This window comes from Oncorhynchus nerka, linkage group LG22 (genome assembly GCF_034236695.1).
Source record: "Oncorhynchus nerka isolate Pitt River linkage group LG22, Oner_Uvic_2.0, whole genome shotgun sequence".
Lineage (NCBI taxonomy): Eukaryota > Metazoa > Chordata > Actinopteri > Salmoniformes > Salmonidae > Oncorhynchus > Oncorhynchus nerka.
This window is the reverse complement of record NC_088417.1, coordinates 27,439,613-27,466,245: the sequence shown is the minus strand read 5'-3', so window position 1 is coordinate 27,466,245 and position 26,633 is coordinate 27,439,613. Positions and strand designations below refer to the sequence as shown.

At 41.6% G+C, this 26,633-nt stretch overlaps 1 protein-coding gene across 1 annotated transcript in view; it reads left to right on the top strand.

Moving 5' to 3' along the window:
• Positions 1–26,633, top strand: part of LOC115105060 (dihydropyrimidine dehydrogenase [NADP(+)]-like) — a 206,812-nt gene that overhangs the window by 44,952 nt on the left and 135,227 nt on the right. Inside the window, exons 6-9 of the mRNA XM_065006803.1 lie at positions 10,547–10,743; positions 11,915–11,996; positions 12,784–12,871; positions 26,507–26,614. Of these exons, the coding sequence (XP_064862875.1) occupies positions 10,547–10,743; positions 11,915–11,996; positions 12,784–12,871; positions 26,507–26,614 (475 nt within the window). The remainder of the gene's footprint in view (positions 1–10,546; positions 10,744–11,914; positions 11,997–12,783; positions 12,872–26,506; positions 26,615–26,633) is intronic.

Genomic DNA, 26,633 nt, shown 5'->3' with positions numbered 1-26,633 from the left:
TTACTCTGCACTCTACTGTACTACACTGCTCTGTACTCTACTGTACTACACTACTCTGCACTGTACTACTGTACTGCTCTCTTACTCTGCACTCTACTGTACTACACTGCTCTTACTACTCTGCACTCTACTGTACTACACTGCTCTTTACTGTACTCTGTACACTGCTACTGTACTACTACCTGCTCTTTACTCTGCACTACTGTACTGTACTACTGCTCTTTACTCTGTACTCTACTGTACTACCCTGCTCTTTACTCTGTACGCTACTGTACTACCCTGCTCTTTACTCTGTACTCTACCGTACTACCCTGCTCTTTACTCTGTACTCTACTGTACTACCCTGCTCTTTACTCTGTACTGTACTGTACTACACTGCTCTTTACTCTGCACTCTACTGTACTACACTGCTCTTTACTCTGCACTCTACTGTACTAAACTACTCTTTACTCTGCACTCTACTGTACTACACTGCTCTTTAATCTGTAATCTACTGTACTACCCTGCTCTTTACTCTGTACTGTACTACCCTGCTCTTTACTCTGCATTCTACTGTACTACCTTGCTCTCTACTCTGTACTGTACTACACTGCTCTATACTCTGCACTTTACTGTACTACACTGCTCTTTACTCTGCACTTTACTGTACTACACTGCTCTTTACTCTGTACTCTACTGTACTACACTACTCTTTACTCTGTACTCTACTGTACTACACTACTCTTTACTCTGTACTCTACTGTACTACACTACTCTTTACTCTGTAATCTACTGTACTACCCTGCTCTTTACTCTGTACTCTACTGTACTACCCTGCTCTTTACTCTTTACTCTACTGTACTACACTGCTCTTTACTCTGTACTGTACTACTCTGCTCTTTACTCTGCACTCTACTGTACTACACTGCTCTGTACTCTACTGTACTACACTACTCTGCACTCTACTGTACTACACTGCTCTTTACTCTGCACTCTACTGTACTACCCTGCTCTTTACTCTGTACGCTACTGTACTACCCTGCTCTTTACTCTGTACGCTACTGTACTACCCTGCTCTTTACTCTGTACTCTACCGTACTACCCTGCTCTTTACTCTGTACTCTACTGTACTACCCTGCTCTTTACTCTGCACTCTACTGTACTACACTGCTCTGTACTCTACTGTACTACACTACTCTGCACTCTACTGTACTACACTGCTCTTTACTCTGCACTCTACTGTACTACACTGCTCTGTACTCTACTGTACTACACTACTCTGCACTCTACTGTACTAAACTACTCTTTACTCTGCACTCTACTGTACTACCCTGCTCTTGCACTTTACTGTACTGCACTTGTACTACTGTACTACTCTTTACTCTGTACTCTACTGTACTACCCTGCTCTTTACTCTGTACTGTACTGTACTACACTGCTCTTTACTCTGCACTCTACTGTACTAAACTACTCTTTACTCTGCACTCTACTGTACTACGCTGCTCTTTACTCTGCACTCTACTGTACTACACTACTCTGCACTCTACTGTACTACACTGCTCTTTAATCTGTAATCTACTGTACTACACTGCTCTTTACTCTGCACTCTACTGTACTACCCTGCTCTTTACTCTGTACTGTACTACCCTGCTCTTTACTCTGCATTCTACTGTACTACCTTGCTCTCTACTCTGTACTGTACTACACTGCTCTTTACTCTGCACTTTACTGTACTACAGTGCTCTTTACTCTGCACTTTACTGTACTACACTACTCTTTACTCTGTACTCTACTGTACTACACTACTCTTTACTCTACTGTACTATACTGCTCTTTACTCTGTACTCTACTGTACTATACTACTCTTTACTCTGTACTCTACTGTACTACCCTGCTCTTTACTCTGTACTCTACTGTACTACCCTGCTTTTTACTCTGTACTGTACTACCCTGCTCTTTACTCTGTACTGTACTACCCTGCTCTTTACTCTGCACTCTACTGTACTACACTGCTCTTTACTCTGCACTTTACTGTACTACACTACTCTTTACTCTGTACTCTACTGTACTACACTACTCTTTACTCTGTACTCTACTGTACTATACTGCTCTTTACTCTGTACTCTACTGTACTACCCTGCTCTTTACTCTGTACTCTACTGTACTACCCTGCTCTTTACTCTGTACTCTACTGTACTACCCTGCTCTTTACTCTGTACTGTACTACCCTGCTCTTTACTCTGTACTGTACTACCCTGCTCTTTACTCTGTACTGTACTACCCTGCTCTTTACTCTGCACTCTACTGTACTACACTGCTCTTTACTCTGCACTTTACTGTACTACACTGCTCTTTACTCTGCACTCTACAGTACTACACTGCTCTTTACTCTGCACTTTACTGTTCTACCCTGCTTTTTACTCTGCACTCTACTATACTACCCTGCTCTTTACTCTGTACTCTACTGTACTACACTGCTCTTTACTCTGTACTCTACTACTACACTGCTCTTTACTCTGTACTGTACTACACTGCTCTTTACTCTGTACTGTACTACCCTGCTCTTTACTCTGTACTCTACTGTACTACACTGCTCTTTATTCTGTACTCTACTGTACTACCCTGCTCTTTACTCTGTACGCTACTGTACTACCCTGCTCTTTACTCTGTACTCTACTGTACTACCCTGCTCTTTACTCTGTACTCTACTGTACTACCCTGCTCTTTACTCTGTACTGTACTGTACTGCACTACACTGCTCTTTACTCTGCACTCTACTGTACTACGCTGCTCTTTACTCTGCACTCTACTGTACTACACTACTCTGCACTCTACTGTACTACACTGCTCTTTAATCTGTAATCTACTGTACTACACTGCTCTTTACTCTGCACTCTACTGTACTACACTGCTCTTTACTCTGCACTCTACTGTACTACACTGCTCTTTACTCTGCACTCTACTGTACTACACTGCTCTGTACTCTACTGTACTACACTGCTCTTTACTCTGCACTCTACTGTACTAAACTACTCTTTACTCTGCACTCTACTGTACTACACTGCTCTTTATATTCTGTACTCTACTGTACTACCCTGCTCTTTACTCTGCACTCTACTGTACTACCCTGCTCTTTACTCTGCACTTTACTGTACTACCCTGCTCTTTACTCTGTACGCTACTGTACTACCCTGCTCTTTACTCTGTACGCTACTGTACTACCCTGCTCTTTACTCTGTACTCTACTGTACTACCCTGCTCTTTACTCTGTACTCTACTGTACTACCCTGCTCTTTACTCTGTACTGTACTGTACTGCACTACACTGCTCTTTACTCTGCACTCTACTGTACTAAACTACTCTTTACTCTGCACTCTACTGTACTACGCTGCTCTTTACTCTGCACTCTACTGTACTACACTACTCTGCACTCTACTGTACTACACTGCTCTTTAATCTGTAATCTACTGTACTACACTGCTCTTTACTCTGCACTCTACTGTACTACCCTGCTCTTTACTCTGTACTGTACTACACTGCTCTTTACTCTGTACTCTACTGCACTACACTGCTCTTTACTCTGTACTCTACTGTACTACCTTGCTCTCTACTCTGTACTGTACTACACTGCTCTTTACTCTGAACTTTACTGTACTACAGTGCTCTTTACTCTGCACTTTACTGTACTACACTACTCTTTACTCTGTACTCTACTGTACTACACTACTCTTTACTCTGTACTCTACTGTACTCTACTGCTCTTTACTCTGTAATCTACTGTACTCTACTGCTCTTTACTCTGTACTGTACTACCCTGCTCTTTACTCTGTACTGTACTACCCTGCTCTTTTCTCTGCACTCTACTGTACTACACTGCTCTTTACTCTGCACTTTACTGTACTACACTGCTCTTTACTCTGTACTGTACTACCCTGCTCTTTACTCTGTACTGTACTACCCTGCTCTTTACTCTGCACTCTACTGTACTACACTGCTCTTTACTCTGCACTCTACTGTACTACACTGCTCTTTACTCTGCACTTTACTGTTCTACCCTGCTTTTTACTCTGTACTCTACTGTACTACCCTGCTCTTTACTCTGTACTGTACTACACTGCTCTTTACTCTGTAATCTACTGTACTACACTGCTCTTTACTCTGCACTCTACTGTACTACCCTGCTCTTTACTCTGTACTGTACTACACTGCTCTTTACTCTGTATTCTACTGTACTACCCTGCTCTTTACTCTGCACTCTACTGTACTACACTACTCTGCACTCTACTGTACTACACTGCTCTTTACTCTGCACTCTACTGTACTACCCTGCTCTTTACTCTGTACTGTACTACACTACTCTGCACTCTACTGTACTACCCTGCTCTTTACTCTGCAATCTACTCTACTACACTACTCTGCACTCTACTGTACTACCCTGCTCTTTAATCTGTACTCTACTGTACTACCCTGCTCTTTACTCGGCACTCTACTCTAATACACTACTCTGCACTCTACTGTACTACACTGCTCTTTACTCTGCACTCTACTGTACTACCCTGCTCTTTACTCTGCACTCTACTGTACTACACTACTCTGCACTCTACTGTACTACACTGCTCTTTACTCTGCACTCTACTGTACTACCCTGCTCTTTACTCTGTACTGTACTACCCTGCTCTTTACTCTGCATTCTACTGTACTAACTTGCTCTCTACTCTGTACTGTACTACACTGCTCTTTACTCTGCACTCTACTGTACTACCCTGCTCTTTAATCTGTACTCTACTGTACTACCCTGCTCTTTACTCGGCACTCTACTCTAATACACTACTCTGCACTCTACTGTACTACACTGCTCTTTACTCTGCACTCTACTGTACTACCCTGCTCTTTACTCTGCACTCTACTGTACTACACTACTCTGCACTCTACTGTACTACCCTGCTCTTTACTCTGCATTCTACTGTACTACCTTGCTCTCTACTCTGTACTGTACTACACTGCTCTTTACTCTGCACTTTACTGTACTACAGTGCTCTTTACTCTGCACTTTACTGTACTACACTACTCTTTACTCTGTACTCTACTGTACTACACTACTCTTTACTCTGTACTCTACTGTACTATACTGCTCTTTACTCTGTACTGTACTGTACTACACTGCTCTTTACTCTGTACTGTACTACCCTGCTCTTTACTCTGCACTCTACTGTACTACACTACTCTGCACTCTACTGTACTACACTGCTTTTTAATCTGCACTCTACTGTACTACCCTGCTCTTTACTCTGTACTGTACTACACTACTCTGCACTCTACTGTACTACACTGCTCTTTACTCTGCACTCTAGTCTGTACAGCATTGTACTCTACTGTGCTGCTCAGTGCTGTGTTTCCCTTCATTGTACATTACATGGTCCTATCTCTACTAAGTCCCCATAACGGGTGAGGGAGTGGTGTGCTGCAGCATCAAGCTCAGTATTAATGGGGCCTCTCAACCCGTTGTTATGGCGTCAGTACAGCCCTCTGCCAATAAAGTCACAATTCTCCCCTTATTTATCATCCAAGCCAGACCTTCTGGTATGATAAACATCAGATTCACCATTAGGAACCGGCTGGTGGAAAGAGGGATGGGGGGAGGAAATAGAAGTAAAAACCAGGGAGAAGACAACAGAACAGAGAATTATGCAATATGTCAAAGTCAACACAGATGACTTAGTTATGACCCAGTGTAAAGCAGACCTAAGGAATGGGAGAATCTTTCTTTCATGTCTAAAACATATAGGCTGCAGGAGTCAATGCCAACTGAAATGCATTTGACTGTATGTTCTAAAGAAAAAGGAATAACAAAGAAGGGAAATGGAAGAAATACACAGTGCCAAGAAGTCCTTTAAAGGAATGCTGTACATATCTATTTTAGTGGTAAATAGATATGAGAGGAGATGTGTTGATGTTCTTCATGTGCCATGACCGTTATCACTGATGACAGGAGTCTGTGTAAAGCTACATGTTTTTGAACTGCTATACGCTACATTTGTTTCATCATGTGTGCTACTATCTTTTTCCCCTAATTCTTCCTCATGGTGAATAATGATTAGAACATCAAGTGTGTGTGTGCTTGCGTGTGTGTGTGGGTGTGTGTGTGCGTGTGGGCCTGCATGTGTGTGTGTGTGTGTGTGATTACGTGTGTGTGTGTGTGTGTTCATGGTGTAGCTCCGAGATAATCAGGATATCTGTTCCCGTCATTGTGGTGGTGAGCTTTATTTAGTTCCATGGTAACAGCTAATTAAAGTGAAATGTCAGAGATGGTGTGTGGGCTTGAATTGCTGCCTTTGACCCACACATCATCTTGTAGGGCTGCCTGCTGCTAAGGATGCATTTCCTCTACAGTAACGAACTCTTTCATTCTGGAGAGAGTTCAACAAGACGAGTACATTCTGAGGAATGGATGTAAATGGTCTTACTTATTCTACGTACTGTAGATGGAAGGAATCTTACACTTCTACAAAATGCCTGAAGGATCATTATTGGACGCATATCGACAAAATCCTACACTTTTACAAATTGAATGAATGGTTCTGAAGGTATATGAAAAGAAAATAATTGTGAGCACGTCACTTTACCTACGTTGCCGTTATGTAACTGTAACCAACTGTACTGTAGGTGTGCTCGGCCCAATTAAATTGTACTATTCCGTAGTTCAAGGTAGAGTACATGCATAGACAACACAGAGCTACTGAATGAAGAATGGCATAACGAGATCACTTTGTATGAGAGGAAGTCAAGATGACAAAACGGGTGCCTGTATACACCTTTAATCTATTGTGACGTGGATGATTATCTTTGCATGTTAGTCTGTTAATTTCCCTCTATTGCTTTAGAACAACGAGACAAACACGCACAGCGAGAGGAAGGTTGGCACGCGGGCTTTGCCAGGGGGTTGGATTCTTTAATCAGTGCGTTTATCATCCTCTCAGGTACTGTATAAGCCGTGTGTTTTAGATCCTGTTCTTTAGCTACAGGAACGGAGTACAACAGTACAACAAAACAGTTCATTTCTAGCCATCTCGCACACCTTTCCTCCTGCCTTCTCTTCCTATCAAGACTAATCTAGTGACACATCTCAGAAAGCAAGAGAATCTCACGTTAAAGTTTCATTACTTCCTAAAGGATAAAAGGCACAATTACAAAAGCCTTCCGTCCGCTCCCTTCTCTTCTCTCTCTCGCTGCCTGCCCCATCTGCTGTGACTACTATACATCTCTATCATGTGGCAGCTCTCCTCTCTCCTTAAATGGGAAAGGTCAGGGCGGTTATCTAGCAGATAATTAGATAAGCTCAGGAAGAAGAGAAAGAGAAGGGGGCTATCTGGACGATCGCTGCTCAGCTTCTATCAGCTCCATTCAGCCTGCGCTCCATGCTCCTAGCTCTAGTCCTCTCAACATTACTGATAAAGTCAAAGCCACCTTTCATTTAGGCTTTATTCTTCTCCTAATCTTATAGTGGATATAAGCGTATTAGTGTCTACCTAGAGTCTGCCACTGAGGTGTATAATATGGCCTGAATGACAGTGTTACTGTTAACTCTCAGTAGTTCAGACAGACCAGAGGGGAGTTGTCTTGTGAAAGCAGTATTGATGTGTCCAGTTTGTTATGATGATAAGCACTGGGCAGAGTCATGTTTCATCTGTTGAAGCTGGATGATGCTTTTGATTGATGCTTCTGTATGCGTGTGCTGTGTGCTTATTGTACCCAGTGCTACCCACATATATAAAATGTGACGCAAAGCTAGCACCGCAGCAGTAGTAGTTTGGTGTTCAATTAGTGTGTTCAATTAGTGTGTGAGAAGAATTAGAAAAACAGAGATGGGTGTTTTGAATAACAAGGCCTCGGAACTGCTCTTAAGCACTATTAAAAATGCATTGTCATGCAGCAATTTGGGCTTCACAGTTCACGAAACACATGAATAACTAAATGAATATCACCTAAAGCTCAGGCATAATATTGCAGTAACAATTTGAGGCTTCATGTATTGATCTAGATCATCTTATTAAGGAGACAAAGTATCCTCACTCTCATTTCACCCCTAATTATGGATATGTTGCTGCTACAGCATTCTCGTTCACCTGTTTGTGTTGCAGTAGTCTATATTTCTCTTGAAAATCATTAGTGAACATGGTGCATTACAGAAGCTATCTGATTAATGTTGTTTTCTCTCCATATTATTCTAGTAGATGACTCTAGGGCTAGTTATTTAACAGCCAGTGTGGTGTAGTCCCATAGATAGCTTTTAGTTGGGCAGACCATGTTCTAATTTGATTGGAGTTTTGAACCGTTTTGTATGTGCAATTGAACACTTCCTGGTTTTAGCATGGCCAGGATAAATGAACACCCCTGCCATACAGTAAGTCAGTCTAGACAGGCATTGGCAGGTGTTGCTAGTACTGGATGGGGATAAACCAAGCATGAATGAGTGGAACAAATGACACAGGACGAAAGGTTTTGGAACTGGTTGTGGTTCATTAATGATGACCTACAGTGCATTGGGAAAGTATTTAGACCCCTTGACTTTTTCCATGTTTTGTTACGTTACAGCCTAATTCTAAAATGTAACTACATTTGTTTTTTTCAATCTACACACAATACCCCATAATGACAAAGCAAAAGCCGTTTTTTTAACATTTTAAATATTACATTTACATAATTATTCAGACCCTTTACTCAGTACTTTGGTGAAGCATCTTTGGCAGAGATTACAGCCTCAAGTCTTTTTGGGTATGACGTTACAAGCTTGGCACACCTGAATTTGGGGAGTTTCTCCTGTACTTCTTGGCAGATCCACTCAAGCTCTGCCAAGTTGGATGGGGAGCGTTGCTGCACAGCTATTTTCAAGTCTCTCTAGAGATGCTAGATCGGGTTCAAGTCCGTGCTCTGGCTGGGCCACTCAAAGACATTCAGAGACTTGTCCCAAAGCCACCTTCGACCCAGTCTGAGGTCCTGAGTGCTCTGGAGCAGGTTTTCACTAAGGATCTCTCTGTACTTTGGTCCGTTCATCTTTCCCTTGATGCTGACTAGTCTCCTAGTCCATGCCACTGAAAAACATGATGCTGCCACCACCATGCTTCACCGTAGGGATGGTACCAGGCTTCTTCCAGACATGACGTTTGGTATTCAGGCCAAACAGTTCAATCTTGGTTTCATCAAATCATAATCAAATCCATCAAATTTTATTTGTCACATGCCACGAATACAACAGGTGTAGACCTTAAGGGGCGGCAGGGTAGCCTAGTGGTTAGAGCGTTGGACTAGTAACCGAAAGGTTGCAAGTTCAAATCCCCGAGCTGACAAGGTACAAAATCTGTCGTTCTGCCCTTGAACAGGCAGTTAACCCACTGTTCCTAGGCCGTCATTCAAAATAAGAATTTGTTCTTAACTGACTTGCCTAGTTAAATAAAGGTAAAATAAAAAATAAAAATAAAAAAAAGGTGAAATGCTTACTTACAAGCCCTTAATCAACAATGCAGTTCAAGAAATAGAGTTAAGAAAATATTTACTAAGTCAACTGAAGTGAATAAAAAGAAAAGAAAATCTAAAAGTAACACAAGATTACATAACAATAACGAGGCTACGTACAGGGGGTACCGGTACCGAGTTATCAGACCACTGAATCTTTTTTCTCATGGTCTGAGAGTCCTTTAGGTGACTTTTGGAAAACTCCAAGCGGGCTGTTATGTGCCTTTTTACTGAGGAGTAGCTTCCGTCTGGCCACTCTACCATAAAGGCCTGATTGGTGGAGTGCTGCATTGATGGTTGTCCTTGTGGAAGGTTCTCTCATATCCACAGAGGAACTCCGACCATGAATTCTTGGTCACCTCTCTGACAAAGACCCTTCTCCCCTGATTGCTCAGTTTGGCTTGGAGGCCAGCTCCAGGAAGAGTCTTGGTGGTTCCAAACTTTTTCCATTTAAGAATGATGGAGGCCACAGTGTTCTTGGGGACCTTCAATGCTGCAGTTTTGGTACCCTTCCCCAGATCTGTGCCTCAACACAGTCCTGTCTCGGAGCTCTACGGACAATTAATTTGACCTCGTGGCTTGGTTTTTGCTCTGAAATGCACTGTCAACTGTGGGACCTTATATAGACAGGTGTGTGCCTTTGCAAATCATGTCAATTGAATTTACCACAGGTGGACTCCAATCAATTTGTAGAAACATCTCAAGGATGATCAATGGAAACAGGATGCACCTGAGCACAATTAACTGTCTCATAGCAAAGGGTCTGAATATGGTATTTATTGTTTTTGTTCGTTCTAAATTTGCAAAAATGTCAAGAAAAGAACTGTTTCGCTTTGTCATTATGGCATTGGTCATCTTTGTAGATTGATGAGGAAAATAGTACATTTAATCAATTTTAGAGTAAGGTTGTAACATCACAAAATGTGGAAAAAGTCGAGGGGTCTGAATACTTTCCGAATGCATTGTATATTCCACTAGGAATTTAATGGTCTAAGTAAGCAAGCAATCAAGCAAGTACATAAACCAAACTCCCTCATGTGCCTGTTATCACCTCCAGATCTTTAGTAAGATGGGCATTCCTCAAGTGAGGAACCCAGCTCTCCCTCCTCCAGACCAGATGCCTAACAGCTTCCACTCAAAGATCGCTCTGATTGGCTGTGGCCCGGCCAGCATCAGCTGTGCTTCCTTCCTGGCTCGCCTTGGCTACGATGACATCACCATATTCGAAAAACAGAAGTGGATCGGCGGACTGAGGTAAAACTTCCCAATCACACTAGTGTTTGTTGTCACACCTAGACCTCTTTTCAAGTTGACATTGTAAAAAAAAAAAAATTCAATGGCTAGTAACATAACAAAATAACAAAAATGTAATCAAATAATGTTTAATCGGACTAGGACTTTGACCCCAACCTGGGTCTTCAAAATTACAAATTAGGAACTCAATATTAGGAACGTGTTCTTAATGTTTAGTATACTCAGTATATATTGTCACAGCAAAATAATCCTGCATCAACAGGATTTGAGTGTTTTGTTCACAAAGTTAAGCAAAAAGTAGGCTATGTGAAAAGTGCAATGTTAGTATAGGTTTTCAGTGAATTTATGTAAATGACAATGCTTATCTTCAATTTCAGTTCTCAGCAACAAAAGAGTGATCGAATTAAGATCCTACATTTGTATTCATTCGCTTCCTGGGCAGCAATTAGTCAATGGTGTAACTTAAAGCCAGATCTGTGGCTCCTTGTCAACGCTTGCGGATATGCATCTGTAATTCATCTAAATTCATGTCCTTTTATGTGGGGCATTTACCACTAAAGGGCATTGTTGATCATGGGTCTGCTGGATCAATATAAAGAACATTGTATAAGGTCACAGCTGCTAATGAGAGTTTTGGTAATTGTGAATATTCATCTTTCCAAACAATGAGTTTGGATTGGGTTACCAATTACCTACCCAGGCCTTTAGTACATTTTACATTTTAGTCATTTAGCAGACGTTCTTTGATTTCTCCTAGGATTCCAGCAAATGTCCACAGTGGGTTTCACGTACTTCGAAGGACAACCGGAAATAAAATGAAGAATTTGAGGATGGTTCAGGGAGAGGTTGGACATAGAAGCAGGATATTTTTTTAGGCAGAGAAAATAGAAAAAGTGAATACCAACCCAGTTCATCAAATGAAAATAAGAAAAAGGAGTTGCTGTTGCAACAGTATAGAGAATCCTCTTCCCTGTGTCTATCTATTTTTTCTTCCTCACGCCTAACTTTTCATATTCCTCTGAGAGTCCTTTTTCTGTCATCCCTCTTCTTCATCCTCCTCCTCATCCACCTCATCCTCCTCTTCCTTTTCGTCCTGTTCCTCCTTCCCCTTCATCTCCCAGTCACATTCATTCTCTCTCTCTCTCTCTCTCTCTCTCTCTCTCTCTCACAGCTCTGCGGAGATCCCTCAGTTCAGGCTGCCATATGAGGTAGTGCACTTCGAGGTGGAGCTGATGATGGATTTGGGCATCAAGGTAATGAGTCCCCCACCTCCCCTCCCACTCTCTCTCCATCTCCCCCCTGTCCCCTCTCTCCATCTCTCTCTCTCCCTCCATTCCCCTGTCCCCTTCCTCGTTTACATCAGAGGCTAGCGCAGGCGACAGGTCTGGGAGAAGATCAGCAGCCCAAATGTCAGGCGCATTAATAAAGAACAATTAAAAGCTGCATCAGGCCGGGCAGGCTCCAGGCTGCTGAGACCTTGTGTCTCCGGCACCGGCTGCAACTTGGGGCGATGCTCTAGCTTGTCTGTCTGTCTGTTGCTTGAATGCCACAGTGGTGAGAAAGGGCAATCGATAGTCCTTACCACGGCCAGCTAGCCAGCCACAGCAGACCAGACCAGACAGCACCTGCTCATGATTCATTTTAAACCAGGAAACAGATTTGGTTGCTGAAAAGAATGGAGGGAGTGGAGTGAGGGGAGTAGTTAGAGGTGAGGCATTTGCATGTCTATGTGGATTTTTCTGCTCTGTTCTGTTCTGTGAAAAGATAAATAGTAGAAGTGAAGAATTTGAAGAAGACTTATAATCACATAAAGAGTGAATAGCGTCCCAAGTTAGGTCATTTTGATTATTGGTACAACTCATTAATAACAGAGATGCTCATCCAACCGGAGTGTTAAGCCAGGTGTTAGAACGTTCGGTTTTTGATCATCAAGCATTTTACGTACAACATTTATTATAATTATACAATAGATTATCCGTTGAAATGTTCTTAGAGCTGGTGCTCCCGTTATAACTAATGAGTTGTGTTGTATTGTTTCAGGTGGTGTATGAGAAAGCCCTGGGCCAGGACGGGATGACTCTGCTCTCTCTGAGAGATGAAGGTTACAAAGCTGTCTTTATCGGCATTGGTTGGTTATTCATTTATTCCTTTTCTTCCTGTCTTTTCCACCCTCTCTCTGTATATATGTACTCTCGTACCAATATGATGAGCAAATGTAAAGATTATGTGGGTTGTACTCATTGGCCACCAAATAGAAGAAAACTGACTGATGCATGGAGTGACTACATTAACTTTTTTTTCTTCACCTTTATTTAACCAGGTAGGCAAGTTGAGAACAAGTTCTCATTTACAATTGCGACCTGGCCAAGATAAAGCAAAGCAGTTCGACACATACAACGACACAGAGTTACACATGGAGTAAAACAAACATACAGTCAATAATACAGTATAAACACGTCTATATACGATGTGAGCAAATGAGGTGAGATAAGGGAGGTAAAGGCAAAAATAAGGCCATGGTGGCAAAGTAAATATAATATAGCAAGTAAAACACTGGAATGGTAGATTTGCAGTGGAAGAATGTGCAAAGTAGAAATAAAAATAATGGGGTGCAAAGGAGCAAAATAAATAAAATAAATACAGTAGGGAAAGAGGTAGCTGTTTGGGCTAAATTATAGGTGGGCTATGTACAGGTGCAGTAATCTGTGAGCTGCTCTGACAGTTGGTGCTTAAAGCTAGTGAGGGAGACAAGTGTTTCCAGTTTCAGAGATTTTTGTAGTTCGTTCCAGTCATTGGGAGCAGAGAACTGGAAGGAGAGGCGGCCAAAGAAATAATTGGTTTTGGGGGTGACCAGAGAGATACACTGCTGGAGCGCGTGCTACAGGTGGGTGAGGCAATGGTGACCATCGAGGGGGACTTTACCTAGCAGGGTCTTGTAGATGACATGGAGCCAGTGGGTTTGGCGACGAGTATGAAGCGAGGGCCAGCCAACGAGAGCGTACAGGTCACAATGGCGGGTAGTATATGGGGCTTTGGTTACAAAACGGATTGCACTGTGAGACTGTATCCAATTTGTTGAGTAGGGTATTGGAGGCTATTTTGTAAATGACATCGCCAAAGTCGAGGATTGGTAGGATGGTCAGTTTTACAAGGGTATGTTTGGCACCATGAGTGAAGGATGCTTTTTTGCGAAATAGGAAGCCAATTCTAGATTTAACTTTGGATTGGAGATGTTTGATGTGGGTCTGGAAGGAGAGTTTACAGTCTAACCAGACACCTAGATATTTGTAGTTGTCCACGTATTCTAAGTCAGAGCCGTCCAGAGTAGTAATGTTGGACAGGCGGGCAGGTGCAGGCAGCGATCGATTGAAGAGCATGCATTTAGTTTTACTTGTATTTAAGAGCAATTGGAGGCCACGGAAGGAGAGTTGTATGGCATTGAAGCTTGCCTGGAGGGTTGTTAACACAGTGTCCAAAGAAGGGCCAGAAGTATACAGAATGGTGTCGTCTGCGTAGAGGTGGATCAGAGGCTCACCAGCAGCAAGAGCGACATCATTGATGTATACAGAGAAGAGAGTCGGTCCAAGAATTGAACCCTGTGGCACACCCATAGAGACTGCCAGAGGTCCGGACAGCAGACCCTCCGATTTGACACACTGAACTCTATCAGAGAAGTAGTTGGTGAACCAGGCGAGGCAATCATTTGAGAAACCAAGGCTGTCGAGTCTGCCGATGAGGATGTGGTGATTAACAGAGTCGAAAGCCTTGGCCAGATCAATGAATACGGCTGCACAGTAATGTTTCTTATCGATGGCGGTTAAGATATCATTTAGGACCTTGAGCGTGGCTGAGGTGCACCCATGACCAGCTCTGAAACCAGATTGCATAGCAGAGAAGGTATGGTGAGATTTGAAATGGTCGGTAATCTGTAATAAGAATAATAAGAATTGCTTATTTCTGTTTTCTGTCGCAAAACGTTTTGTGGTACTGGTTGCACTAATGAAGTCAACCGGGGGGAGAGCCTTTGGTACCACAGCAGTCAATTTCTGTAATAATGTGACACTCAGTGGCCCGTAGGGATCTGGTCATAAAAAGTGCAATATATAAGGAATAGGGTACCATTTGGGATGCATTCTCTGTGAGCTTGCCGCTCTTTCAGAGGTCCTGCTTTAACCCGCCTCACAGCATCACAGCATCAGCCTCATTCACTTGTCATTTGTTATTTCTGTGTGCGATACTGTGTCCCAGCATGGTAAACTAACAGCGCCCGTTGTGAGGCCCGCTGGGGCACCACCGAGCATGCCACGTGCCCCCTGTCAAATATCTCTACCCAGAGTCCCCCCTGCTGGGTTATCCCAGAGCTCTGACCCGGAATACTCTTTAGCGATACACCTCACCACTGGCACGGAAGGCTAACCTGATATCAACCCACACACGCACACAGACACACTCAAGCCCGCACACACGCCCCGACACGCACACATAAATGTGCGCACGTTCGCACACACTCCCTCGCCAGGGTCCGAGGGCTTTTTACAGTGTGTTCTCTCCCTCTTTTACCCACTCATATATCTGCAAATGAAATCCATCGTGACCCATGACCTGTAGAATCAATTGAATATCTGCTACAACCTTTCAAAATAGACGGTCTGGTCTCCTTTTGCTATTTCTGTCTCATTTGCTTGTCAAGTTGTACCTTTCAGAGTCTAGCTGGTCCATTAGTTTATGGAATGTTGAAACAATTGGTGGAGGATTTACTTTCTTCTGTGGCTGTACGTCAGTTGAGCAGTGTTTGAGAAAGACAGAGATTTAACATGAAATGTTCTCAAACACTTAATACCTCTATGAACCTGTTATCTTTCAGGCTGAGCTTCATTCAAATGCTCCCATTTCTCATTAGAATCAAAGAAGCACTCCGTTACATAGTGATGACTTGCCTTAACTGAAGACTTCTTTTGCCGAAACAAATATATGCCAAAATGAAAGAAACGCATTAAGGGACTAATAATATTGTTTTTATTTTTTATATAGCAGGCAAATAAATGTAGCTGTCTTGTAGCTGTGTGGATCTGGGGAACTCAAACGTTCCTTGAAGCTGTCTGTTTGTTTGGTTTTACTGAACTAAGACAGAATAAAAAAGACTCCTATAATTCATTGTTTCAAAATGCTCAGAGTCATTTGATAGTGGACTCCCTAATTACGACGAGTCGTTTATTTAAAACTATTTTGGGATTTTTTTTTCTCCTTTTCCTCACAAAAGGATGTAAAGGAATTTCAATTCCCTATGAAAAATTCAAGCGGAAGTGTGTTTGCAATTAATTTCTGTGATTTCATACTAGTCCTTTACAGGCTTTTTAAATGTCATCCTCCGACATGATTGACATGCTAATTTCTCCCTGGCAGTATGCTGAACGAAAGGCAGGTTGAGGGAGAGAGATAAGGGCATTGTTTCTGAGCTATAAGCTTAGGAAGCCAGCTCAAAGGTTCATTTGGTTTAAACAGTGGATTAACCCTTTATCCTCCGCTCTACAATGTGATCTGTGGTGGTGAGGCTCAATTGTCTTGGTTCTCCTTTGATTTCTCTGGTTTACGGAAAATTCCATCCCTTCTTTGGTGTTTTTAAAGACAGCAGCTGTTCTGCATATTGCTGAAAGGCTGGAAAGACAGATGAACGGACCGTCCATTGATTGGATTGGCACATCTTGAAAAGAGGGGTGGAAGAAATAAGTTGATGTAAAGAAAAGAACAAGCAGGGAAAGTGATAGAAGTAGTTTTGAATGGTTTCAAAGGGTTCTGATCATTTTTAAAGACAGCGTTTGATTTGAAAACATTGGAAAGTCAATAGCTGATGTTGTTGGACAGTAGACAGGACGATGCCGATTGGGGCTGATTTTCGATCAGGGAGTCAACGTCAAGTTGTCAATGAATTCGCATCAGAAGGAAAACTTGACATAATTAATAACATTTGATTGAATGTATATTTGTATATAGAAACTCCTCTCTTCCACAACAAATGTATAGCACTACCAATTTATCTTTGGAAATGGTACCCTTTACTGCGTGTGAATTATTATGTCTCACTATGAGTCCAGCATAAGGCTTATCTATGTGAGTACCAATGGCTACCATAAGGTGTGACGGAAGCGTCCATATTCTCTCTCTGGATGTGTCCCTTTCTCCCAGTGACAAGGTTAATGGATCCCAGTACAGAGGGCAGTTATGGCTTCAGAGGTCTTGATTTATGTTAAATCTTAATGTACTTAGTGTGCCGCTGCATTATTTAACAATCTGTCCTTGGTGCTTGATCATCATAAGGGTGAACGAGGTCAGGGAGTGAATGTGCACTCCGTTCCTTCTCCTTCTCCCCCTTGTCCCTTCCTTTTTTGTATTTTTCCTTCTCTCTCTCTCTCTCTCTCTCTCTCTCTCTCTCTCTCTCTCTCACTTTCTGTCTCTCGCTCTCTTTCTCCTTCTGTGTTCCCCTCTCTCTCTGTCCCTCTCTTTCTCTAGTCGGATGGCAACTGATAAGGTTTGATTCATGAGAGGAGGGCCCGGCAGCGAATGAAAACATCTGCAACAGAGGATGTATTCTATATCATATTATATTCTTAATATGAAAAAGGGGTAGGGTTCACTCCACTGTACATGGATGGCCTGCCGAGGGAGTGAGAGAGGAAGAGAGAAACCGATAGAGGAGAAGGGAAATTAGATGAAATACGTGGCAAATAGAGCCACATGACTTACAATCCACTTTGTCATGATCGTCTACTGCAAGGGCTTTTTGTTCACGTGCTTTGATTTGGTATTGAATACTAACGATGTCTATACAGTGCATTCGAAAAGTATTCAGATCATCAATCTATACACAAACCCCATAATGACGAAGTGAAAACAGGTTTTTAGAAATTTTAACAAAACCCATAATGACGAAGTGAAAACAGGTTTTTAGACATTTTAATAAATGTATAAAAAATAACGTTACTTATTTAGATACAGTACGTTGTCAAACCCTTGAGCTGTTTTTACAAATTAGAGTCCACCTGTGGTAAATTCAATTGATTGGACATGATTTGGAAATGCACACACTTGTCTATATAACATCTCTCAGTTGACAGTGGATGTCAAAGCAAAACCCAAGCCATGAGGTCGAAGGAATTGTCCGTAGAGCTCCGAGACAGGATTGTGTCGAGGTACAGATCTGGGGAAGAGTGCCAAAACATTTCTGCAGCTTTGAATTTATCGAAGAAAATGGTGGCCTCCATCATACTTCAATAGAAGAAGTTTGGAACCACCAAGACTCTTCCTAACTGAGCAAATGGGGAGAAGGGCCAGGAGGTGACCAGGAACCCGATGGTCACTCTTACAGTGGAGATGGGAGAATCTTCCAAAAGGACAACCATCTCTGCAGCACTCCAGCACTCCTCAGTAAAAGGCACATGACAGCCTGCTTTGAGTTTGCCAAAAGGCACCCGAAGGACTCTCTGACCATTTTATTTTTTATTTATTTCACCTTTATTTAACCAGGTAAGCAAGTTGAGAACAAATTCTCATTTACAATTGCGACCTGGCCAAGATAAAGCAAAGCAGTTCGACACATACAACGACACAGAGTTACACATGGAGTAAAACAAACATACAGTCAATAATACAGTAAAAAAACAAAAAAAAAAAAAACAAGTCTATATACAATGTGAGCAAATTAGGTGAGAAGGGAGGTAAAGGCAAAAAAGGCCATGGTGGCAAAGTAAATACAATATAGCAAGTAAAACACTGGAATGGTAGTTTTGCAATGGAAGAATGTGCAAAGTAGAAATAAAAATAATGGGGTGCAAAGGAGCAAAATAAATTAATTAATTAAATACAGTTTGGAAAGAGGTAGTTGTTGGGCTAAATTATAGGTGGGCTATGTACAGGTGCAGTAATCTGTAAGATGCTCTGACAGTTGGTGCTTAAAGCTAGTGAGGGAGATAAGTGTTTCCAATTTAAGAGATTTTTGTAGTTCGTTCCAGTCATTGGCAGCAGAGAACTGGAAGGAGAGGCGGCCAAAGAAAGAATTGGTTTTGGGGGTGACTAGAGATATACCTGCTGGAGCGTGTGCTACAGGTGGGAGATGCTATGGTGACCAGTCTGAGATACCAGGGTCTTGTAGATGACATGGAGCCAGTGGGTTTGGCGAGAGTATGAAGCGAGGGCCAGCCAACGGAGCGTACAGGTCGCAATGGTGGGTAGTATATGGGGCTTTGGTGACAAAACGGATAGCACTGTGATAGACTGCATCCAATTTGTTGAGTAGGGTATTGGAGGCTATTTTGTAAATGACATCGCCAAAGTCGAGGATTGGTAGGATGGTCAATTTTACAAGGGTATGTTTGGCAGCATGAGTGAAGGATGCTTTGTTGCGAAATAGGAAGCCAATTCTAGATTTAACTTTGGATTGGAGATGTTTGATATGGGTCTGGAAGGAGAGTTTACAGTCTAACCAGACACCTAAGTATTTGTAGTTGTCCACGTATTCTAAGTCAGAGCCGTCCAGAGTAGTGATGTTGGACAGGCGGGTAGGTGCAGGTAGCGATCGGTTGAAGAGCATGCATTTAGTTTTACTTGTATTTAAGAGCAATTGGAGGCCACGAAGGAGAGTTGTATGGCATTGAAGCTTGCCTGGAGGGTTGTTAACACAGTGTCCAAAGAAGGGCCGGAAGTATACAGAATGGTGTCGTCTGCGTAGAGGTGGATCAGAGACTCACCAGCAGCAAGAGCGACCTCATTGATGTATACAGAGAAGAGAGTCGGTCCAAGAATTGAACCCTGTGGCACCCCCATAGAGACTGCCAGAGGTCCGGACAGCAGACCGATTTGACACACTGAACTCTATCAGAGAAGTAGTTGGTGAACCAGGCGAGGCAATCATTTGAGAAACCAAGGCTGTCGAGTCTGCCGATGAGGATGTGGTGGTTGACAGAGTCGAAAGCCTTGGCCAGATCAATGAATACGGCTGCACAGTAATGTTTCTTATCGATGGCGGTTAAGATATCGTTTAGGACCTTGAGCGTGGCTGAGGTGCACCCATGACCAGCTCTGAAACCAGATTGCATAGCAGAGAAGGTATGGTGAGATTCAAAATGGTCGGTAATCTGTTTGTTGACTTGGCTTTCGAAGACCTTAGAAAGGCATGGTAGGATAGATATAGGTCTGTAGCAGTTTGGGTCAAGAGTGTCCCCCCTTTGAAGAGGGGATGACCGCAGCTGCTTTCCAATCTTTGGGAATCTCAGATGACACGAAAGAGAGGTTGAACAGGCTAGTAATAGGGGTGGCAACAATTTCGGCAGATAATTTTAGAAAGAAAGGGTCCAGATTGTCTAGCCCGGCTGATTTGTAGGGGTCAGATTTTCAGCTCTTTCAGAACTTCAGCTGAATGGATTTGGGAGAAGGAGAAATGGGGAAGGCTTGGGCGAGTTGCTGTTGGGGGTGCAGTGCTGTTGACCGGGGTAGGAGTTGCCAGGTGGAAAGCATGGCCAGCCGTAGAAAAATGCTTATTGAAATTCTCAATTATGATGGATTTATCAGTGGTGACAGTGTTTCCTATCTTCAGTGCAGTGGGCAGCTGGGAGGAGGTGTTCTTATTCTCCATGGACTTTACAGTGTCCCAGAACTTTTTAGAGTTAGTGTTGCAGGAAGCAAATTTCTGCTTGAAAAAGCTAGCCTTGGCTTTTCTAACTGCCTGTGTATAACGGTTTCTAGCTTCCCTGAACAGCTGCATATCACGGGGGCTGTTCGATGCTAATGCAGAACGCCATAGGATGTTTTTGTGTTGGTTAAGGGCAGTCAGGTCTGGGGAGAACCAAGGGCTATATCTGTTCCTGGTTCTAATTTTCTTGAATGGGGCATGTTTATTTAAGATTGTTAGGAAGGAATTTAAAAAAAATATCCAGGCATCCTCTACTGACGGGATGAGATCAATATCCTTCCAGGACACCCCGGCCAGGTCGATTAGAAAGGCCATGAGAAACAAGATTCTCTGGTGTGATGAAACCAAGATTGAACTCTTTGGCCTTAATACCAAGCATCACATCCGGAGGAATTCGGGCACCATCCCAACGGTGAAGCATGGTGGTGGCAGCATCATGTTGTGGGGATGTTTTTCAGCGGCATGGACTGGGAGACTAGTCAGGATCGAGGGAAAGATGAACGTAGCAATGTACAGAGAGATCCTTGATGAAAGCCTGCTCCAGAACACTCAGGATCTCAGACTGGGACGAAGGTTCACCTTCCAACTGGACAACGACCTTAAGCAGACAGCCAAGACAATGCAGGAGTGGCTTCGGGACAAGTCTGAATTTCTATTGAGTGGCCCAGCCAGAGCCCGGACTTGAAGCCGATTGAACATCTCTGGATAGACCTAAAAATAGCTGTGCAGTGACTGATCCCCATCCAACCTGATGGAGCTCTTCTGCAGAGAAGAATGGGAGAAACTCCCCAAATACAGGTGTGCCCAAGAAGACTTGAGGCTGTAATCGCTACCAAAGGTGCTTCAACAAAGTACTGAGTTAAGGTCTGAATACTATTGTAAATTTTTTATTTTTAATGCATTTGCTAACATTTTTACAAACTTGTTTTTGATTTGTCATTATGGGGTATTTTGTATAGATTGCTGAGAATTATGATTATTTTTAAATACATTTTAGAATGCGGCTGTTAAGTATTGGAAAACGTCAAGGGGTCTGAATACTTACAAAAAGGACTTTATAGTCAGGTATAGTAACACTGCTGTGAGGGGTTTGGAGAGGGTCAGTTTAAACCCAGATGAATAGGTTTAACCTCTCTGGCATATTTGGGACAGTAGCGTCCCATCCCGCCAACAGCCAGTGAAAGTGCAGGGCGCCAAATTCAAAACAACAAAAATCTCAATTAAAATTCCTCAAGCATACAAGTATTTTACACCATTTTAAAGATAACATTCTCATTAATCCAGCCACAGTGTCTGATTTCAAAAAGGCTTTACAGCGAAAAGCACCACAAACGATTGTTAGGTCACCACCAAGTCACAGAAAACCCAGCCATTTTTCCAGCCAAATAGAGGAGTCCCAAAAAGCAGAAATATAGATCAAATTAATCACTAACCTTTGATGATCTTCATCAGATGACACTCATAGGATTTCATGTTACACAATACATGTGTGTTTTGTTTGATAAAGTGCATATTTATATCCAAAAATCATATTTTATGTTCAGTAGTTCCAAAACATGCAGTGATTTTGCAGAGAAACCACATCAATTTACAGAAATACTCAGAATAAACATTGATAAAAGATACAACTATTACAGATGGAACATTAGATAAACTTCTCCTTAAGTTAAGCCTATGGGTTCCCCTACAGGAACTACTCCCCCCCGTTCAGCTGAAACGGTGGCGCAGGGAATGCAAAAATATTCTTAGAAATATTTAACCTCCACACATTAACAAGTCCAATACCTCAAATGAAAGATAAACACATTGTTCATCTACCCAGCGTGTCAGATTTTTAAAATGTTTTGCCGCGAAAACACAGCATATATTTATGTTAGACCACCACCAAAACAAAGAGAATACCTAGCCATTTTGTACCACAAAAGATAAAATGACAAAAGCACGATTAAAAATAAAAATCATTCACTAACCTCTTGAAAATCTTCATCAGATGACAGTCATATGACATGTTACACAGTACATTTATGTTTTGTTCGATAATATGCATTTTATATCCATAAATCTTGGTTTACATTGACGCCATGTTCAGAAAATTCTCCAAAATGTCCGGAAGAATTATAGAAAGCTACGCCAGATAACAGAAATACTCATCATAAACTTTGACTAAAGATACATGTTCTACATATAATTAAAAAGATACATTGGTTCTTAATGCAACCGCTGTGTCACTTTTTTTAACGTTACGGAAAAAGCCTAACATTGCAATAATCTGAGACAGACGTAACAATATTTCTCCGCTATGTTGGAGTCAACAGAAATACAAAATTACAACATAAATATTCCCTTACCTTTGATGGTCTTCGATCAGAATGTAGTGCAAGGTGTCCTACTTCAACAATACATCGTTTTGTTTCATAATGTTCAATTCTAGTGTCCATGTAGCAGCATCTGCTACCACTTTCAGCTCAAATGCACAAAAAATGACTTCTGGTCCAGGATAATTTTGCATCAAAACTTCCAAATTACATATTACAGGTCGACGAAACTGGTCAAACTAAGTGCAGAATCAATCTTCAGGATGTTATAAACGTACAAAACGAATAGCATTCCAACCGGGCAATCCTAGTTCATCTCGGGCTGATTGGAACAGACGAAGCACTCCAAACGCATACGCACCTTCAAGCACATGAATCTTTTGCGACACTGTCGCACTTTCCTTCCCATTAGGTCAAAGTTCACAGCAAATGCTCCATTACACTTTCTACTGAATGAGGACATCTAGTGGAAGACATAGGAAGTGTTTCCAGATCCATAACTTGTTGGGAAGGGAGGGGACTGTTGACGTCAAAGTTGCCCCAAATTTCAGGATTTCAAAACTAGTTTGCAAGATTGCCTGCCCTGTGAGTTCTGTTATACTCACAGACATAATTCAAACGGTTTTAGAAACTTCAGAGTGTTTTCTATCCAATATTAATTATAATATGCATATATTAGCAATTTAGGACAGATTTTGATGCAGTTCACTATGGGCACGCAATTCATCCAAAGGGGGAATACTGCCCCCTATCCTTAACAAGTCAAAAATCGTATTTTATGTTCAGTAGTTCCAAAACATGCAGTGATTTTGCAGAGAAGCCACATCAATTTACAGAAATACTCAGAATAAACATTGATAAAAGATACAATTATTACAGATGGAACTTTAGATAAACTTCTCCTTAATGCAACCGCTGTGTCAGATTTTTCTTTAAACTTTACGGAAAAAGCATACCATGCAATAATCTGAGTACGGCGCTCAGAGACCAAACAAGCCAAAAAGATATCCGCCATTGTGCAGTCAACATTATAAATATTCACTTAACTTTGATTATCTTTATCAGAATGCACTCCCAGGAATACCAGTTCCACAATAAATGTTATGATTTGTTCGATAAAGTTTATCATTTCTGTCCAAATAGCTCCTTTTGTTAGGGCGTTTGGTAAACATATCCAAACACGGGTGCAAGTCCATCCGAAAGGTCGGATGAAAAGTCAAAAAAGTTATATTACAGGTCGTAGAAACATGTCAAACAAAGTATAGAATCAACCTTTAGGATGTTTTTATCATAAATGTTCAATAATGTTCCAACCGGAGAATTCCTTTGTCTGTAGAAAAGCAATGGAACGCAAGCTAACTTTCACATCACCGCGTGCCACGAGCTCGTGGCAATCTGCCAGACACCTGGCTTTATCCCCTCTCATTCGGCCCCACTTCACAGTAGAAGCATCAAACCAGGTTCTTAAGACTGTTGACATCTAGTGGAAGCCTTAGGAAGTGCAACATGACCAATATCCCACTGTATCTTCGATAGGCTTTGAGTTGAAAACCTACAAAACTCAAATTTCCCACTTCCTGGTTGGATTTTTCTCAGGTTTTCGTCTGCCATATGAGTTCTGTTATACTCACAGACATCATTCAAACAGTTTTAGAAACTTCAGTGTTTTCTATCCAAATATACTAATTATATGCATATTCTAGCTTTTATGGCAGTAGCAGGCAGTTTACTCTGGGCTCCTTATTCATCCAAGCTACTCAAAACTGCCCCCAGTCACCAAGAAGTTAAAGGTAATGTCCTGTAACTTTGAAAACTCGTCCCTGAGGTTGTTTAGCTGCATATAGTGGTTTCAATAATGGTGCTATAGTATTTTGTTTGTATTGATCACAAATGCTATTTTGTTTGTTTGGCACATATACTGTTAATTAATCCAAAGAAGTTTAACTACTTATAGAGATACTGTATGTTTGTAGTATTAGAGCAGTTGCCGGTGTCTAATTTCTTTGGATTACTACTGCTGCCGAATTGGCTGCCCCAAAAGCTTTAAACTTAAAAGCCTTCTCCTAGAAATGAGGGACACTACTCACTTGTCTTTCTTAGTGGAATGTGTCCATTGTTTCATATACTGTAACCTTGCATTTTTAAACACTGTTATAAAACTACTCTGCTATGTGTCACAATTTACCCTCCCAGTCACCATTACTCAGCAATTCATATCCATATTTAATGAGCTCTCAGCCGTGATATACAGTAATATCCCCATTAGGAGCCATGCATTTTAACAAGTTGGTTAATATAAATATATACCAACATACTGATATAGTTAATGTTACAATATTGCTCCAAAAAGGTTATTGCTATATTATTTCAGTGTGTCACTTTCCAATTCTTCTCAGTGGCTGCATTTACACAAGCAGCCCAATTCTGTTATTTTGACCATTTTTGGACAAAAGAGCTGATCTGATTCGTCAAAAGACCAATTAGTGGGAAAATATATGTTTAAACGCAGCCAGCAAGTCTCAGTTTCGACTATTGTGTTAGATCTGAGCCTTGTTCATATCAATGTGACATGATTGCTTGTGGTAAAATAGAGGCTTTGTCAGGTATTTCTAAGGCATAGATTATTATTGTCCCTGTAAAATATATCACAGTGATAATTGTAGGTCAAGGTTTAGAACTCAGTACTCAACACAATGGAACCAATACAAAACCGTTTCTGTCCAGTGTAGTTTTTCACTGGATTGACATGACAGTAGCGGGGCTCCCAAGTGGTGCAGCGGTCTAAGGCACTGCATCTCACTACAGACACCCTGGTTCAAATCCCAGCTGTGTCACAATCGGCCGTGATTGGGAGTCCCAAAGGGCGGAGCACAATTGGCCCAGCGTTGCCCGGGTTGGCCGGTGTAGGCCGTCATTGTAAATAAGAATTTGTTCTTAACTGACTCTTGATAAAATAAATTAAAAATGGAGAGCTCTGCCTTCCATAGGATTGTAGAAAGTGTCACCAGTAGACAAGAGGAGTGAGAGAAAAGGATAGTTGGACTTAACAAAACTGATATTTACTTTACTTAAAAATACACATGTATATTCATCACAGTGATTCAGGAGTAACATTAAAACAGAATAATATTAGACAACATTAGACAACTATACAGAAAACCCTCAAATTGCGGAAATAAGTAAAGGAAATCAATGATGACAGAATAGTCAGAACAGCAGAAAGATGAGCGGTTGAGTTCAAATCACAGTTGTGGTCATTTTGAAAAGTGATAATGTCAAATGTCAAAAGATTTGTTTGACACAATTTTATCTGAACAGCGTACCACTTACTTTAAAACCCCCATATAATTTCATTCCCATTTTTTCACATGCGAGGTCAGTTGTTCACATGGGAAACCATGTGTTACATTTAGAGTTCATTATGTTGAGGAAAATACCATCTTTTCACCTCTCATGTGGAATTGCAGATTCACATGTGAAAAATGTAGACATTTTCCATCCCCATGTTGTCACATTTATTTCGAATGAGATCATCTTTTCACATATGTAGTTTCATGTTATCTCATGTTGCTTTTACATGCTGTCACATGTTATCACATTAACTTCACATAATATCATATGTGATCACATGAAAGTCATGTGTTTTTTCTGTAAGGGCATTAAACTTTCAGAAATGTACGTTATTCTGTCTTTGCCATTTGTTAATTTGTTGCAAAAAAAAAATTCTCAACTCCGTTGCTTTACTTCTGTGCCGTTTTGTCACCAGGTCTTCCACAGGCTAACAGACATCAAATATTTGAGGAGCTGACGATCGAACAAGGCTTTTACACGTCAAAGGATTTCCTACCTTTGGTCTCCAAAGCCAGCAAAACAGGTGAACACCGCAGCCAATA